This window comes from Lissotriton helveticus, chromosome 2_1 (assembly GCF_964261635.1).
Source record: "Lissotriton helveticus chromosome 2_1, aLisHel1.1, whole genome shotgun sequence".
NCBI lineage: Eukaryota > Metazoa > Chordata > Amphibia > Caudata > Salamandridae > Lissotriton > Lissotriton helveticus.
Window position 1 is genome coordinate 972978014 of NC_136059.1, and position 18923 is coordinate 972996936.

An 18923-nucleotide genomic window follows, 5' to 3' on the forward strand; every position below is an offset into this window, starting at 1 on the left:
TCTTGGAGACATTCTCCCTCCCTAACTAACCTTAAACAACAAAGGAAGACAAGAAATACTAATAACAAACATATACGCAGCACCAAAACTGATCACATTAGATCGCACCTTGACCAGGCATAAAACCAGCATTGAAAATTGGAGAGGGAATAATGTATAATCTAAAATCGTGAGGCGTTTTCCATTTGGGTTTGGCACAGAGCATAGACGTAAAGGCTCTTCTCCATTGGGCTCTTTTGTTAGTAAAGAAGATTAGGTCATTAACGACAATGCCTTTAGAAGTACAAATGTACACATCCGAGATAAGCATTTCCATGTTCCTTTTGAGTAGCTCTTTTGTTCTGTTTGCTGTCACAGAGCTCTTGGTATGCATAATCGTCACTCTACTTAACTTCTTCAGCACGAGGTTGGGTCTTTCGGTTGCTATCCTCTACTTCTAAAGCACGATCTTAAGAGTGGTGTTCTTAAATTTGATCTCGAATTTGTGAGCTAGCTGTTTATTAATGGTCCTCATTGGACAGCTAACATGGAGTTTGGTCACCTTAATTTCCACCTCTCCTGTCGGCGGAGAATGATTCATCAGAGGATCACTGCCTCTGTGGTAATGAAAGCGCTGCAGTATGTCTAATTGCAAAGGGCCCACTACGGTTAGAGGAGTAAATGAGAGGAAGCATATAATAAATATTTCTATCATGCTTTTCCCTGCAACAAGCTCCTAGATTAGAGATGTACATGAAGTATGTGAAAAGGTCAGTACAGGAGATCACATTTTTAAAAAATGAGACACTGGCACCCCAACTAACATGCAATTAAATAATCACATACATGTGGTGCTAATAATAAGTGGTTCCACTTTGAAACATTTGCCTGCAAATTATTATAAAAAATAACCATGTTTACTAATCACATGATCCACTTACCCAGGATTCATTTCTAACCAAGTATCAAGCTGACTTGCTTTGGGTGCATCAGGTGCAAGCAGAACTTTACCAGTCTCTGTGTGAATAACTTTAACAGGAAGATCGCTCATTTGACTGCTCTCATCTATTAACTAAAAGTAAAACAAAGGAATGACAGATAAATTACCACTGATCTTATTATACCATTAACAAGGCAATATTACACAGTGATGCATTCAGTTATCTGAAAATTCCAATGTATTATCAAACTGCAAAATTGATGTATTACTGATGAAATATCTTAGGGAGGTTGTTTATAACTTATCACTGCTATGCAAAGTGTTGCTCCATCGCCTTTAGCTTTACACACCCCATATCATATACCTTCATAGAAGATCAGCCGAAGAAGGGCTTTGAGGTCGATTTAGAGAAAGTAGCAGGGGATCCATAGGCAGATAAATGGATGTTGGGCCCTGCTATACCATTGCTTAACCCAAAGGGATATATGGTTTTAAAGGATAGGTTCAGCATATTGAAGAACACCAAACTTTAGGTAATCATGTACTTTGCAATGAATTAGAGGGGTCTTATTCCACGAGTTAGCAGCTTGGAAGGAAAATGCCTTGCCACCTATCTTAACCTCCTGTCCCTGTGATCATCAGGTATGTACACTGCAAATGTATGGAGCGTGAATATGAAGGAACTACTAGAAAGCTTTACAGACCCAACACAACACCTTATACTTAAATGCTCATGACCCTCAAATCTCATGACAGGCAACAAGGTTGACCCTAAAGTTGTGTAGAAAAGTGCCCCTTTTGACATGGTCAGCCCAACTTTTTGTGTGGTATATGATGCGACTTCAACTGAAAGTTCACTGGGCCCTGCTAACCAGGTCACCAGATCTCTTTCCCGAAACTGTACAACTGTTTCTCCCAATTGGCAATACGTTTAGCACTCTCTGCAAGTCCCTAGTAAATTGTACCCTGTTACCCAGGGCCTGAGGTACCAAAGAGAGTCTAGTCTCTTTGAGCTGCAGCACGAATTGGCCCACCCTAAGAGACCCCTCCCAAATACATGCAAGACTGCCACTGCAAGCTGTGTGCTTTGGTGCAGACTAGTGTGAAAACACAACATGGCACTCACTCCTGTGTGCTACGTCCCCTAAAACTGCATGTAATATTTGTAAGTCACTCCTACAGAAGGCCCTACAGCCCTAAGGGAGGGTTCCTTATAATATAAGTGAGGACATATCTGCCTCAGCCAAAATGCCCCTGTTCTGTTCAGTTCCATTACTGCCGGTGCAAGTGAGCAGGGACGCCATTGTAAAACTGAACACTGGTGAAAAAGGGTTTCCCAGCAAAATGATGGTTTTGCTGAAAACAGGGATGTTTGGTATCAAACATTTTGTATTAATAAACCCACACTGATTTCAGCATTAGATTTACTGATGCATGCACCTAGAGGGCACCTTAGAGGTGCCTCCTGAAAACCTACCAGCCCCTGGTGAGTTGGCAGACTTGTTTCTCCCAGCCTGCCACCGGAGACGAGTGTCTTCCCCCCCATAAGCTATTACCTCCTCTAAGGTGGCCTAACCTGAAGTGGACAAAACTATTCAGAGTAGGCCATTTTTGTGATGGCAAACTTAGGATCCCTATATGACCTGTTGTACTTGCTATAGGAACAGGTCCTATAGAGGGTGCAGTGACTCCAAGGGTAGATGGCTACTACCCTACACTCCCCTAAATCCAGAATTCAGGGGAGTCCCTGGCACCAGAAAACAAGTACTGTAGAGTCGCACAGAGCAAGAATAGAAGGCTCCACAACTGCTTTGTTGCCAACCATGACAGCTTGTTTGCGGACTTTGAAAATTACACCAAAAGACAACGTGTCCTTTAGCTGCTGAGTCCCAAAAGCCAGGGAGGCCTGCCAGCACTTCACTGATGAACCAAGAACTCCGATGAAGCAGCGGACCTGCTTCCCTGCATCCTGCAGGCCCCTTCAGAAAACAGAGGTCTGCAAGACCGTGAAAACCAGATGCTTAAGGACACCACTTCACCCGCTGTTCCAAGCTAGAGGTGAAGTGGGCCAATGGAGCCAGCATGGTCCCCCAGCCTTCTAGAGACAGAGTCCAATGTAGTTTCCTCCCTGGTGAACTCTCCGACATCGTCTGCAGCCTCTGTTCTGTTCACAGGCCCCCGACTGCTCCTGGTAAGAAAAACCCAACGCCTAAGGACACCTCAGCACAGGTCATGGAGAAGAGGACCAACAGTGTACACTCATACCCGAGCATCTTGAGGCCTGAGTCCCCAGTCGGTTCAGCTCGACTGAACTTCCAGTCAAAGCTTGCAGACTCTTTACTGGTGGTGTTCTACTGGTGCTGCCTTGGACTTTGCTCACCACTCACTTTAAGTCCAGGAGATTGGTCCCATAAGTCGCCGTACTGTACTTGAATGCCGTACTTGTTCTTCCTCCCATTGGATAGCATTGCAGCTTTTTTAAATACAAAAGTATTTCTATTTCTATTGAAAAACGTATTTTCCTGATCGTATTTATTCTGGTGCCCACATTTATATAAAGTTACATGTTATTTTTATAAATTGGTGTGGATCTCCTTATTGAGTCATGTGCATCATTTATTGAACATTGAATGGATGTCTAAAACTCTGCTCTGATAAGCCTACGGTTGCTCGACTACACTATAACCTAGAAGAGCAACTTCGGATTGCTAGAGCAAGCCACTGTCCACTGACAAGGGAATACCTGGACTCTTTGCACAATATTGATATTTGGTATAAAGAGCCAGCTTCCTACAATTGAAACTGAAATTGTATTTATATAGCGTTTACTATCCCCAACAAGGTGTCAAATGTATTTTCGGTGAGTAGCACGCTACTCCGGAATCCAAAAAGAATTAGTGGTGAATTAGTCTAGGGAAATAGGAGTTAATTTGAGCAGTGGACAAGTGAGTATGTTAGTTGAATTGAAAAGGAAAATGGGGGCATAGAAGCGGGAAGAGTCCAAAAAGTATTTATTGGGACATCATAGTGGCAGGAGGAGGTTTGGGATGAGTATCAAAAGAGATTGAGGGAAGAGTCTCAAGAAATGGATTAGGGAGTTCATAGTAGTTAAATGAGTTTTCGGATGAGTCTAAGGAGGGATACATGAGGGAAGAATTTAGAAAGGCTTGTTTGGGAGGGACAGAGAAGGGAAGATTGTAGTAAGGGTTATTTTGGAGATCATAGTAGTAGAATGAGGTTTGGGAAGAGTCAGCAAGTGGTGGTAGAGCATATATATGAGGTATAGGGTGAAGCATTGGGTAGGGCATTGGGGAGACTCCAATTGTTGCATATATTTTTTACAGTAGGAGGAAAAGTAATATATAGATACACAAGTACATAGAGGGTATTTATGTATAAGGAAGGCAATATATACATATTTAATTTGCATTTAATAAACTCAGACTTTCAAGTGTTGCTGTACTTTAAGCACATTTATTTTTGAATGTATTTTTAACATATTACAATAGTGAAGCAATTGTAGATAAATAGTTATGATAATAGTTACTTACTGTGATAGATAAACGGAGAACCATAAGCATCTAATCAAATAACTTATATGAAAGCTATGCAGTGGCCTATATACATATTCTGCATAGAATTATATATATATATTTTTTTTAAAACCATACGTAATATGTACATTTGGTAAGAAGACCTAAAAAAAAATCTATGTATTTAAAAACATAATTATTATACATATTTATACAAAGTACACATCTCGATACATACATATATTCAAATTATATGTTGATATACACAGGGATATGCTGTACACTTGTGTATGATTATGGTGGTTATGTGGGGAAGAGCCAACTCTTGAGTAGTCTTCTGAAAATAAGATAATTACCCATCAATATTATGTTTGGGGTAAAGAGTTCCAAAGTTTGGCTGCTTGAACAGAGAAGGCTGTGGCACCTATGGTTGTGTTCCTGTATGGTGGGATTTTGAGGTCCTGTTCCATGTTTGCTTTGTGGGTGATACAAAAGCTTGAATGTGGATCTTCTGGCAACCAGTAACCCATGTAGGGCCTTCGAGGCTAGGGAGGTGTGGGCTTGTAACTTTACATGTACGAGTAGTCTGGCAGCAGATTTCTGAATCCATTGTAGTCTTTTCAAAGTTGATAAAGATGATTCGTGGTATACATCATTGGCATTATCAAGTTTAGACAGTACAAGAGAGATAGCAGCCTGAACCTTGTGTGAAAATCCCAGGTGGGGGAAGGTGCCTCGCAAATTTGTCCACCTGAGTGTTCACTGATAGCTTGGAGTTCATGGTAATTCCATGGTTTCTTACTTCCTTAGATACTTTAGCAGGTGGTCCCAGATCGTCAGGCCAGGCGTTGAGTGGGTCATCATTTTTCCAATTGTCACAAGTGAGTATTTCCGTTTTGGTAGCATTCAATTTGAGATGGCTCCATGTCATATACTGATCAACGGAACTGAAGATTTGTGAGTTTCCAATGTCTTTGGGAGTTTCCAGTTTAAGGAGTATTTGTGTGTCACCTGAAAAGTTGTAAGTTGTGAGCTGAAATTCATTGATCGTTGTTGGTAATGACTTCATGTAGAACTTTGAAAATGCTGGGTAAGATGATAGATCCTTGAGGGGCCCCTGCTTTTGTGAAGTAATGTTTGGATGACAAAGGGGTAGAATGGATAACATTTGTTCTGTTTTGAAGGTAGGATGTGATCCAGTCAAGAGAAGTCCCTGCTATGCCAGCTTCGTAGAGTCTTTGTATTAGAGTGTCATGGTCAACTGTGTCAAAGGCAGCTGAGAGGTCTAAGAGAAGTAGTGCAGCAACCCCATTCCGGTTTACTGAATCTTTAAGGTCACCCCAGATGGCAATGAAGGCAGATTCTGTGGCCTCTTCCTGGACAGAATCCTGTTTGGAAGTCGGAAAGTATGGGATCATCTTCAATGATTTGTGACATTTAGGCGAATGCTGCTCTATCAGTTTGCCCAGGAAAGTTACATTTATAATTGTGCATCCGATACAGTTTATAAACAGCCAGCCGACACGTGTTTGATTGTAGAAAAGAGTCTTCTACAACTCTTCAGGGCTCAATCGCTGTTTAACAATTTTTGAAAAGCCCACGTCCGGTGCTAATTCCAAACAGCCAGCCGACACGTGTTTGATTGTAGAAAAGAGTCTTCTACAACTCTTCAGGGCTCAATCGCTGTTTAACAATTTTTGAAAAGCCCACGTCCGGTGCTAATTCCAACCCGGCAGGATACCATGAGTCTTGAATAGAAGTGTGCGTGTCTGTAAATAGGCAGCCAATCTAAAAGCAACTCAGAGTCGAGATGCCAGATAAAGTTCAATTTCTATAGTAAGCGGCAAAAATATTATACGTAAAGTTCCATGCAGAGTGTTGCAATAAAGATTCTTTCGCGGGCGGACGCCTGTTCATGGACAAACACCGTGATTCAGCGATCAAGGGGACACACTGCCGGGTTGGAATTAGCACCGGACGTGGGCTTTTCAATTTCAATAGTAAGCGGCAGTAAAGTTCCATGCGGAGTGTTGCAAGGAACAAAAATCCTTCAGTGAGGCCTGAAGAGTTGTAGAAGATTCTTTTCTACAATGAAACACGAGTCGGCTGGCTGCACAGGATTATCGTAAAATTGTTGTTGTGTGGTTCTCCACACAGATTAAGGGGTTTTGAGTGTCTCCCCTTCCTGTTGGCACCATTCTTATTTTAGACATCAATCACACTTAAAACGCTAATACTGCTGAGCGCCATTACTTCCTGGTTACTAAAACCCATCCCAATGCAGTAATTACATTTGTAATTGGTCTGTAGTTGTTGAGGTCAAGCAGGTCCAGGTTAGTTTTCCTTAATAAAGGGCGTATCTATGCCTTTTTTTTTTTAGGTATTCTGGCAAGATTCCTGTAGTTAAAGAATTATTGATTACCTGCAGATAATTACCAAACTGAGGTCTCTGAAGTAGGGTGTTGGGGAGAAAGAGGTATAGTAGATTTGTATGCCTGGAATCAAGTAGGAAAGAAAGAAAAATAGAGAAATCACCAAACAGATACATGAGAGCAAAATGTTGTATTATCTCCTGGACAGAATTAAGCAATCAATCAGTGCTTGTTAAGCACGGCGACACACCTTTGAGGGTCTCAAGGAGCTGAGGTGGGGTGGGGTTTGCCGGTTCAACTGGTCAGTGTGGTTCATTCGAAGAGCCAGGTCTTGAGATCCTTCCTGAATTGTGTCAGGGACGGGGAGAGCCTGCAGTGAAGAGGCATGGCATTCCAGGATTCTGCAGTCCTGGACTTGAGGATTCGAGGGACAGTGGGCAGGGTCAGTTGGGCAGTGTGGAGGGGTCTGATCGGTGCATAGAGTGAGAGGCGGTGGTTCAGGTATGCAGGTCCGGTTTTGTAGGCGTGTGTGAGGAGCTTGAAGGTGATTCTTTTGTTAACTGGGAACCAGTGGAGTTCTTGAAGAGGTTCGGGGATGTGGCTGTGGAAGGGGAGGTTTGAGGACCAATCTGGCTTTTGGCGTTCTGCACGTTCTGGAGTTCTCTGAGGAGTTTCTGGGTGGTGCCAGAGTAGAGTAATTTGCCGTTGTATAGTCTGCTGCTGATTAATCCATGGGTGACTGTTTTCCTGACCTCAGTGGGAATCCATCTGTAAGTTTTCTGGAAGCATGATGAGGTGACGCCGTTGATCTTGGGGTTCATGGTGAGCGAGGAGACCAGTATGACCAGTATGATGCAGAGGTTTTGTGCGTGGTTAGTGCTGGTCTCCTCACTCACCATGAGTCATCCCAAACATAGGTGTTGGGCCCCAGGATGAGGACAATCGAAACAATGCCAAGTGTGTGGCTCCTGACGATGGCTGCAAGCGGGGAAATGCATATGTTGAAAGCGTAGAGCTCAGGGAGAAGCCCCAAGGCACTTCACATCTGATCTCTGTGAGTTCCGAGAGGAACAGGGGAAGTCTGACTTAATGTGTTCTAAAGGTGAGGTGGGAACGGATCCAGTCCAGGGCTTTGTCGTGGATGCCGGCGTCGTGGAGTCTCGTGATTAGGGTACGGTGAGAGACGGCGTCGAAGTCGGACTAGAGGTCGAGGAGAATGAGGGCTGTTTATCTCCAGTCCAGTAGGGAGTGGATGTCGTCGGTGGCAGAGAGGAAGGTGGTCTTGTGCTGTGGTTGTTTAGGAATCCAGATTGAGAGGAGTCCAGGATGTGGTTGGCTTTGATTACCTCAGAGTTCAGCGCTGATGGCTTTTTCGATGACGTTGGCTGGGAAGGAGAGCAGGGAGACAGAACATATGTTGGTATCCTTTTAAGAACTCTGAAACACAAAGTTAGCTCTAAAGAACATTATTTGTCTGCATCAGAATAACAGAACCATTGGGAATGTCACTATTTAGAATGAGACTACACTTCTGAAAGTGGGCAAAAGCTTCAAGGAGAAACCGTATGGCATTGCTTGAAAGCTCAAGATGGCAGTTGCTAATCCATAAGGTTTCATCAAAGCCCAGCGAATGCAAACTGTCCTGTGGATCCTGAAATCATTGTGCGCGGCTCCACTTGACCACATCACTTTGGGGCAGTGAAGTGTGGGCACTTTCGTGGCAGCTACTTGTCCCCGTCCTGTGGCTGTCCCTCCTCAATGCTGTCCCTACTCAATGCAGTCTGTTTGTGGGCTGCCGGGCTAGGAGGTGAAGCGGGCTGCGGCAGAAACCATGGGGCAACGAGCCGCACTCCTAACGGACCTGCCATGGAAATAGATCCAGTGTGCCGGTGTGAGGCAGAAGAGCATAGCAGAGAAGCACGCCGGCCCCGAAACTGCAGAGTCAGCGAAAGTGACCTGAAGATGGCACCGTACTGCTTAGTAGAAGTGGGTCGGTCCTAGCGATAGTGGGAGCGGCTCTTCCACCCAGGCTTGAGGTAAGACCGGACTCCTGGAATCGCACTGGGCGAAGTGTAGATTCAGAAGCCGCTGGATGAGACCTAGAGAGGTTGAGAAGGAGAGAAGACGTTGTGCCATCTCCAGTTACATAGGCCTGCAGTACACGTGAAGGGAAGTGGTTTCAGGCCTGAAGAGGGCTGAGAGCTCTTGACTGGCCGTTCACTGTGGCGATTCCTCAGGGGAGCTATTCCCAGGACCTGACATTAACAGATGGGCAGGTAGCTGAAGAGGGGATCATTTGACATGTGGGCCAATCTGGCTAGGTCCTTTCAGCACCATACTGGCAGATGTGAGCGGAGAGAAGTAGCAACTCAGGTCTGGATGCTAATCACATGGCTGGGGCACTGCTGCGATGGAAATTAAGGGAGAGACTCCTAGGATGACCAAAACGGTGCAGTGAAATTCAGTCATCACAAACTCCTTTTCTGGCCAGCAGTGCCCCATTACCTCTTCGTTTCCCTTTTTTCTTCCCTCCCTCTTCTACATGACTTCTGGGCCTACCAAAGGAGCATCTGGTCAGGGAACAGGAGCGGTGAGGGGTCCTGAGAGTATGTGCCTGTTGTCGTCAGACCGCCATGCCCACTGAACATCCGGAACAGACAGTCCAATCCCCTGCAGTGCAGTTGACCTAGCGGGACTACCCAGTAGAAAGCAAACCACCACCAGGACCTCACAGGAACATATGACATGCCATGGGGTAGCCTAAAGAGGCAGCAGCACACTATTCTGTTTTACATGGTGAAAGGCGGCAGCAGTGCCAAGCGTCAGGCCATCTGTGATTCCTAAAAAAACCCTTGAAGGGTGGATCGAGGAAATCGGCTTGTAGGGGTCTCTTAGCTGACAGAATCTGCGCAACATGGCAGACTGCACAATTGAAGCAGAGTACCAGCTGTCTAAAGCGCAATGAGACTTATGTACCATCAAATCCAACATCTCCCACCTAAGGGAAAAAATCTGCACTATTAGAACAACACACCAGAGAAGCTGAAGGCAGATCCAGGTGAAATAACCTGCATTAGGTAGGATTCTGGGGGACACCAAGGATGCAGGTCTTGACCAGCTCATCTTCAACTGGTTTAAATCCTGGGCCCCAGAAAATAAAATATCCGCTTGCATCATTAATGAAAGGGCACACCAGGCCTGACAAAAAAAAACCCGCTAGGCTGCCCACCCCAACCCCATTATTATGAGACTACTTAACTACCTTGACTGTGATGCAATTCATAGAACGGCACATACCAATCTACCATCATCCCTGAATCCTCAGAAAGTGTAATCTTTCAGGACTATACATACATAGTCCAACAAAAAAGTAAATCATTTTTGGAGGTGGAGAGTAAACTTCAGACAATAAACATCCAATACATGCTCCTATATTCCACTAAGCTTAAAATGATGCACCAAGGGAAAATATACAAACACACCGTAGAGGATGCCTAGGACTGGGTAGAGGAAAGAATATCCATGTCTAACAGGCAGGGTGTGCCATGGATTACCAATTCTGGACTGCACCAAGTGCAGCCTCCTCCCAAAGAGAAACAAAAACACAACATGAGACAGACAAATTCTGTGTCTGGGAGTCATGCGACGAATCTTGATGAAGAGGCATCAGCTTCAGAGAGCAGTGAGGCTGAAGGCTCAGATGCTCCACAGACCCAAACCACATTACCCCACTGAGACCTAGGGGATCTCATTTAAGACCAACCTCTCCTGCTGGTGTCACTCTTTACTCATCCTCTGCCTCCTTCGAGTACTGGGACATGTTGTCATTGGCCATGCTGTGCCACTACTGGATGGCAAACATATTTGAATGTCTCCATGCCCATTTTATACTCGCTAAAACTGGGGCTTGGGTGGAGGGGTTTCCTCCCCCCCCTCCATTGTCCCCCTGAAGCCTGCTCATTGAGAATACCCCCCATTTTCAGTTTGTTAATGGGCTGTAATTTGCAGAGTAATGGATACTTCTGTTTCAGAAGTGTAGGGGGTGGAATGTTGGGATTGGTTTGTTATGGACATCTTGACATTTATATTCACAGAGCTCTTAGTTGTGACAGACTGGTTCACAGTGCCAGGTGATGTCCATTCCCCCACCCACCAAATTATCAACTGGCTCTACCCACCAGGACTCAAACTGTATGCTGCTAGGCAGCTCTAAATCCTGACCTGGAACGTCAATGGGCTAAATAACAAGATCAAAAGGGAGACAGTTTTAAGTTAAAGACAGGCCTGACATACTCCTGCTTCAGGATATCCACTTTTTGGAGATTGAGTGTAATTTAATGGGCCATTTTGACTACACCATAGAGCTCCACAATTGGTTCATACCAAGAGTGGTGGGAGTGTAGTTATCCTTCTCCGGATGCCGTCCCTACTTCTCCCCTCCACAGTACCCACTAATCCCCTGGTGCATTTCGTGATGTCTCGGGTTCCTTGAAAGGATGGACATAGACCATCATTTGCACCTATGCTTCCCCTACACTGGTTGAGGACACGCTTAGGTCCTGTACCAGACTACTAGCACTTGCCTCTGAAAATAAAACAATACTCTGCGGTGTTTTTAATGCTGTAATGGACCCCATCCTTGATGTGTAAATACACCTTTTAGTCCCTCGGTCACTCCTTCTCAATTAACTAATACATTTTCATGCCTGCTACTCATGTGTCAGGGGTCCAGCTGATGAGGGTGCTCCCATGGGGTCTGTCGGTGATGGGGGTACGACACTCTCGCAGCTAGACTCAGAGACCAGATTATCAATCAATCAATCAAAACATTTGTAAAGCGGGCTACTCACCCATGAGGGTCTCAAGGCGTAGAGGGGGAGGGGGGTCGGGGGGGAACAGCTACAGGTTAAACAGCCAGGTCTTGAGAAGTTTCCTGAAGGTCAGCAGGTCCTGAGTTTGTCGCAGGTGGGTGGGGAGGTGTTCCATGACTTGGCGGCGAGGTGGGAGAATGATCTGCCACCGGTGGTTGTTCAGTGGATGCGTGGGACAGTGGCGAGGTCCACAAAACGAAGCTGGCGGTTCGGGGTGTAGAAGGTGAGTCGTTCATTGAGGTATGCTGGTCCGGCGTTGTGGAGTGCCTTGTGAGCATGGGTGAGGAGCTTGAAGGTGATCCTCTTGTTGACCAGGAGCCAGTGGAGGTCTATCAGGTGGGCGGTGATGTGGCTGTGGTGAGTGATTCCAAGAATGAGGCCTGTGGAGGCGTTTTGTATGCGTTGAAGTCTTTTCTGGATTACAACTTACTTTCACTTAAACAGCTCTGTGCAGCCAGCAGTGGTACTACTGGAGACTTTCAAGAGTGTTATATATAGAGTGTCAAATCCTTTATTACTATGAGTAAGAGGAACAACAACTGTGATCTCAATACTTTTGAGACCATTGTCTCAGGCCTGGAGCAGCAGCTGTCCAGCACAGACGATATGACTCACAAGGCCGGCAAGTTGTTATACTAGCTGGCGACCTGCAAATTTGAATCTAGAATAATTCCCTCGATTTTTCACAGCGGCATGGGCACAGCTTTTGAGGCCAGTTCAATTGCATGCTCCCACGCAACACGCCAGGTTAGTTCTAAATGCCAAAAAAAAGCCCCAGAGAATTGTAAGGGTTCCACCCGACTGCAGAAAATCTGAAACACAGAGACGAGATATGGCTCATATTTCACAGGCACTCATTATTTTCTGGGAAGATTTCTTTGGGTGGATACTCAACCACGGGATTCACTTAACAAATTTACGCAAGTACCATTCGATGGTGTGCTGGGCATAAAGGAACACTGATTCCATTACCGGGCTTCCCAGCTCAATGGTATTGGCTGGATTTTTAGGGATACTAACAATTTAGAATTTAGGTTAATCGATTTCCAGAACCAGAACCAAGACACCCTATTATATGAGTCCCTATATTGCTTTAAAAGGATCTTACTAGAATATGGACAACTAGATTCCAGGACAAAACCTCAAAAGTCTTGTGCACTAGACTATTGTGGCAGGCAGAGTCGATGGACGCGAGTCATCGTACTTGAACTCAATCATTAGATTTCTTGCGAGACTGGTAAGGGTATTTAAATGGCACTTCAGACAGAAACATGAGTGAGTGTGATCCATTAGCAAGTCATTATCCGTGTGAGTGGAAATGGAGAACTTTTTGCTCGGCTGGGTGCAGTCCGAGGATGCAAGCTGAAGACACACTTCGGAAAGGTTGTGTGAGACACAAAGTAGACCGATCTAGACAACACCTTTGAATGGGAATAAATGACCCAAAGGGAGTCCGAAGGAGTATCGAACCAGAAGGTGAGTTACTATACCCAAACCAGTTGGCAGGAAAAAAACTATCTAAAGATGGCACTGAGGACCATGCGCAGTATTCCCCAGAGGAGGAGTCACACAGCCTCGTGACTCGAAGAAAACGTCTTCGAACAAAAACAACTTTTAATCATCTGAGCTCAACACTAGATGGCGGACTTATGCAAAACATGTGTATCTACTGCACACGTCACAAACAGAAATTGATTTTGAAAATCACCCATTTATGGAGTCACCAATCTAACGCCAAGACTATTTGAAATCATTCTCTTTGGGACGCTCCTCATTGCACACCATTATAAATGTGACAGCACTGTTCATGCAGTCCATTCAAATGGTTAAACATTCTCTCTGTGCGGCCTCCATCATCAGTTTCTTCAAGAGAAATATGTATGAACTGGTTAAGAACAACATCTAAAGAAATTGAATGTCTACATTTTTGGTGAAAAACCTACTGGCTAGGTAGGTAATAAAGTAACATGCTGATGTTATGCTATCAGATAAATTAGAAAAACATACAGCTGTAACACAAAAACACTTTCTTGGGCATTTTTTTCCTACCTCACCATCTGGACCTAATCCGGATCCCATTCTCTCACCAGTCTCCTCCACCTTCTGCAAGAAAAGACACATATGTTTGTCACAACCAGTTTTAGCTGAATAAGCACTAAAGCTTACCGACATACTGCAGTGAAATCATATTCGCCAACTAATGAACAGCAGTTAAATTGTGTTAATGTGTTCCCAAACTCCTTACCAGTTACCAATGGTGATTTTTATCTATATTGTAAACCTGGTGCAGGCTTTTTACAGGCAGCCTGGTGACTGCACGTCTTTACCATTTTACTCAGTCAGTGGCCTCCTTATACCCTGAACCTCCCACAAAGTATCCAAACAACCTTTTCTAAGTTAAATGGCAGGAGCAAAAAACATATCACCTATCCCTTCAGTCACTGTACTAAAGCAACTTCAATTTTAACTTGTAAAGTTAGAAAATGTTACATAATTGTTCTGTTGCTACAATCCGGTGTAGGAGAGGAATATTTATATTTTTTCCCCCTCCATCTTCGGTCTCACCAACAGACCGTTTTAGTTTACAAAAAGTTCTCGTCACCATTACACACTAAATACAATATAAAATATTTAGAAAGGTGTCATCGGTTGGTTTGCAGGGTTGAGTGTCAGATTTAGTATCATTTAGTAGAAACTCGCCACTTCAACAAGGGATGGCGTGGATGAAAAGTAGTCCTTTCATTTTCATGTATGTCATGCTGGCTGCATTTATATTTCTGCTTGCAGTTTCTGCTTCATCAGGTCCATACAGCTACCTCTTTAGTGAGTGTCATCTCATCAGTCATGAGTGCCTCAAGATACATTTGAGGGTGTTCAGTGTGCGCAATCTCCTCAGCAAGCTATGCTTTTAACAAACATCTTAACAGGGGCATATTTTCCACTGTGTATTCAAGGGAGGCTGTTAAACCGTCATGTCCCTTTTACTAACTACCCTGCCCCCACCTTGCTATCCTCTGGAGTGCAGGAAGCTATGTTTTTCATGAGCACCAGTTACATTACACAAGGACACATTCATTTCAGTTTTTAGGCACTTGGCGATTAAGAGATTTGCCCAGAATGACAAGATGTTGAGCCGATGCCAGACTTGAACCTGGTTCTTCAGTTCCACAGTTGGCTTCTCTGGACGGTACGCCATATTATTTATTAAGGTTTATGCAGTCAAGTGAAGTGAATTGTTCATATTTTTTATTCTTTACAGTGCCATGTTTATTAATGTTTGCTGCTACATTACTTGACTTTGTTTCATGGACTGCTATAGGTCATACGTAGTAGCTCGGGTGGAAGAGGACCGTAGTTTGCATGTTCGCCATTTACAATGATTTGATAACTTCTAGGTGCGAGGAAATTTAATCTGCTGCATTTTTACAACAGAAAATGTATGGAAGTATATTTAGAACCTACTGATCAACCAGCCTGCTTATCTGTGATTTTTATTATGAATGGTTAATGGTTTTGCTCCACCTATTGCCAACAAGGAAATTACGGCCCTTTGGAGTTGAACTTTTTAACTATTCAGCTTATGTATCCTATTGTGCTAGTACTGTTGTGTCAATGGATCTTGTGGGATTATGCAAAACCACACGCTGCCACAGTATGAATGAGAGCTTGCTAATGAAATATGCAGCGAGTAATTCGAGTCACTGGTTTACATACCAATGTCTTGGTTGTATAGATTACATGAGCTTGGTATTGTGTCTTTCCTAGTTTTGATTTCATGATAGTAGTCATTCCAAAAGTTGAACGATCTCTGATGAGATATGCAGGTTACAGGTCAGGATCCCATATGACCAATGCTGTTTATCATTTTTCGGAGAGCTAAAACTTAAGAGCAATCATAATGGTGCTATAGTGTGTGTGTTGCAATTACAAAGTATCTAAATGTTAGTTTCCTTTTGAATGCAAGGGAGTGCGGCCTGCGTTTCAGTTGACCTTGCTTCTTTTCAATCTGTACTGCGCTGTGAAGTGCTCTTGGTGCTGGCTTAGAAAGACTTGTGGGCTTCTAGATTTCACTGTTTTTATGTGGCAGTTCTGAATTGTAATTGACAACTTCAGACGGTTGTCTTGCTTTCAAGGAAGCATTGTCTCATGTTCCATTTTCACTATGTCCACCTACCATCGCCTTGAGATGAAGGTACAAGCGTGCATGCTGATTTCAGCTGCATACATAATATTTTTTTGATATAGTGCCTGATGTGACACTGCTGCTTTTTCCGAGCACTGAACAAACAAAGTTAGTTACCTATGTATTATGCTAAATAACACACGTTTATATAAGCATTACAGAATGGCTTACTAGAGGTGAAAAAACAGATTAAGCACCACAGTTGTTACCAATTCTGCTGCATTAAAAGTCTCAATTTAGCAAATAACTGCATTTTAATTTAAACCTAGCTGGAACCGACAAATACTTTTCAACTACATTGGGTACCGTTAAATGAAATAATAGTAACACCTATTACTACCTCCCTTAGACAAGGGGAGAAAAAGCGTTGTGGACTTATGACATTTTATGAAGGCTGTTTAAAATGTGTGTGTATATACACACACAGTCACACATATAAAGGTTAAGTAACAATAAAGTTAGGTGAATTTGTCAGAGACAACATTAAATGTTTTGAACAAAAAAAAACAAATCATCAGACACAACCACACCCCTCCCCCCCCGACCCCCATACAAATATAGGGGACCCTAGCATCATGATCAGGACATTCCTCTCATTAGGCAGATCTGGTGTTTTGTTTAAGTTAATAGTCTATAGCTACCTTGAGTTGATCACTTTTAATAGAGGTCCCTGGCTAAGTCAAGTTGCTAGTTTAACGGTATGCCCACACAATGCACGTTTTTGCTTAGTGCTGTGTTTGACTGTTCATTGTCTTAACTAGCAAGGATTTAATTTCATTTAGGTTTCTAAGCTATTGGGTTTGTGGAACGTTGGGTATGAAACTTTGGGCACAAATACAGACTATTTTTAAAAAACACAATTTACCCTCACTATCTCAGTCTCAGCGTAGATATTATACTTGTAGTGTCAAGGGTAGAAACAAAAATTCAGGTGAAATCATCATGAGTCATTCCAGCCAAGTCTGCAGCCAAAACAAAGAATTTAAAACAACAAGTTGTAAAATGCCAGTTCAAACACTAAATGGCAGGAGTGTGCAGAGCACGAGAAACTGAAATAGTTGTAGGTGAAGAACCATTTCTTTTAATCCTCGTTCACCAATCACACCAACAAACATCTGAATGCACTCCAGCATTTTGTCCCTCACATGGCAATTCAAAGCTTTATGAATTCCTGAAGCTAAATAACTGTATGCACAATGAAGTCACTCTCAATCATTTCGGACTTCAGATTTTTTGGTATCTTCCCTTAAATAAGGCTTGATGCCCGAGGCTACTTTCCTAAGTAGCAGGCAATAATAAGTGCACTACAGCTATATAGTTATGATTACATGCAAACACATAAGTAAAGCATCATCCATGTTTGCAAATGGTGTTTGGAAAGACCTTTTCATTCTGCAGTTCTAATTTGCGTTAAAAGGGCAGCTATTCTGATCTATGTATATTTTAAGGATAAGCTTTATACCTTTTTTTTTTATTCTGCTCAAGTGGCCTCCATGCTTCATCCACTGTGATGTCGAACAAAAGTCCTGCTGTTGGCAGTAGTTGCTGGCTATGTCAGTCTAATTATTCCCTTGAGTCTTCTCTCTTTAGCAGTAGCAGGTCCATTTATTCTCCACCATACACATCAACAACCTGATGCCATGCTTTCAACACGGTTTAGAAGGTTTGGCCAAATTTGGTCACCTCCAATCTACCTTGCACACTCATCTTTATACACCCAACATTGGACGTGCTGCTACACATAAATCCAACAACCACTGGTACCTGTTCCTTAACCAAGAAACTCAATCTTTTACATCCATGTCTATTGTTCCGTTGCTGTCGTGCTCCTATTTTCTCCTATTCGGATTAGTGGGGCAATTTCCACAACAACATACGTTTGTGTATTAGCAAAATTAACATATTAGAAATGTTCTACAATAGCCAGCATCTTCCCTGAATGAGTTAGTCTCGGGGAAGAGTCACTAGTTTGTGCGTTTACAAGATCACTTTCCTGAGAAGAAAATATAACCTTCCTTTATCAGATGTTGGTATCTTTCAAAAATTCTCAAACTACCAATCATTTCTTCCCTGAGAGACCTATGAATGTGAAGTAATCAAAAGGTGCCATGGAATTTAAATTGGCTGTCGAGGCGGCCCCAGTATTCAGACACTTATTGGCTGTTCAGCAAAACTGTGAAAAACAGGATACAATGCTAAAATGACCGCTACATGAATATTTCGGAATCTTCAGCTTAATGTGAGGGAATAGTGTAAAAAGGCAAGGCAATTCTATGGAATTGTAAAGGAGCACAGATATATGAAAGTAACTAATTCTTTGGTGACATCAGTGATGTTAAAAACATTTCTAAAGTAAAAACGTAAACACAATTCTTAAAAACTATGAGATATGCATAAAGTACACTTTCCACCTGTACAACTCAACTTACCAAAAGTTGCTACAGTTTAATGAAAATGCTATAGAAAATTACATAATTCAAACTGCCGCACTACATGCAATCCATTTGGTATTTACTTGTTCTTCAATACAGCCTCTAGCTGTGTTTGGCACTGGCTACTAACCAATCCCTGGTAACTTAGTGTGGATGAATCTAGAGCATTTTTATGCCGGTGTTCAATATTGGATTAGCATCTTCCAAACTGGGCCAAATAATGTAGGCAGTAAAGTAACTGACTTTTCTAGGAGGTTTCAATTATTTGGTTTCCAAGGCATAGGTTAAATGACTCACTTTGTTATGGTATTTGTTAGGTCTGTATAGCGAAACGGACAGAGCCGACACCCCTTTACGAGATACTCTTTGTCTCTGTGAACTTGATCAGCATGCTGCAACTGGACTCACCTTCTTTTTCTTTTTTTTCTTTTTCTCTTTGGCTGCTTGAGCTTGTTTATGCTCCCACACAAGATTAGTCAGGTTGGCCACATACTCATCAGTCTGCTGTAACAGGTAGGCAAGACGGCGATCTTTCTTCTGGTCTATCAATTTACGATAGCCTTCTTCATCTTCAGCCTAAAATTACATCAAACAGAAAAATATACCCATAAGG

The 18923-nt window shown here is 43.1% G+C and overlaps 1 protein-coding gene across 3 annotated transcripts in view; it reads right to left on the minus strand.

Annotated features, from left to right (window-relative positions):
• The window catches only part of SMARCA2 (SWI/SNF related BAF chromatin remodeling complex subunit ATPase 2), a 1851064-nt gene that overhangs the window by 1526206 nt on the left and 305935 nt on the right, over window positions 1-18923 (minus strand). For all 3 annotated transcript variants that reach the window (XM_078675722.1, XM_078675721.1, XM_078675720.1), the window contains exons 10-12: window positions 18719-18886; window positions 13745-13798; window positions 921-1051 (exon numbers count right to left, since the gene is read on the minus strand). In XM_078675722.1, coding sequence (XP_078531848.1) covers window positions 921-1051; window positions 13745-13798; window positions 18719-18886 — 353 coding nt within the window. The remainder of the gene's footprint in view (window positions 1-920; window positions 1052-13744; window positions 13799-18718; window positions 18887-18923) is intronic.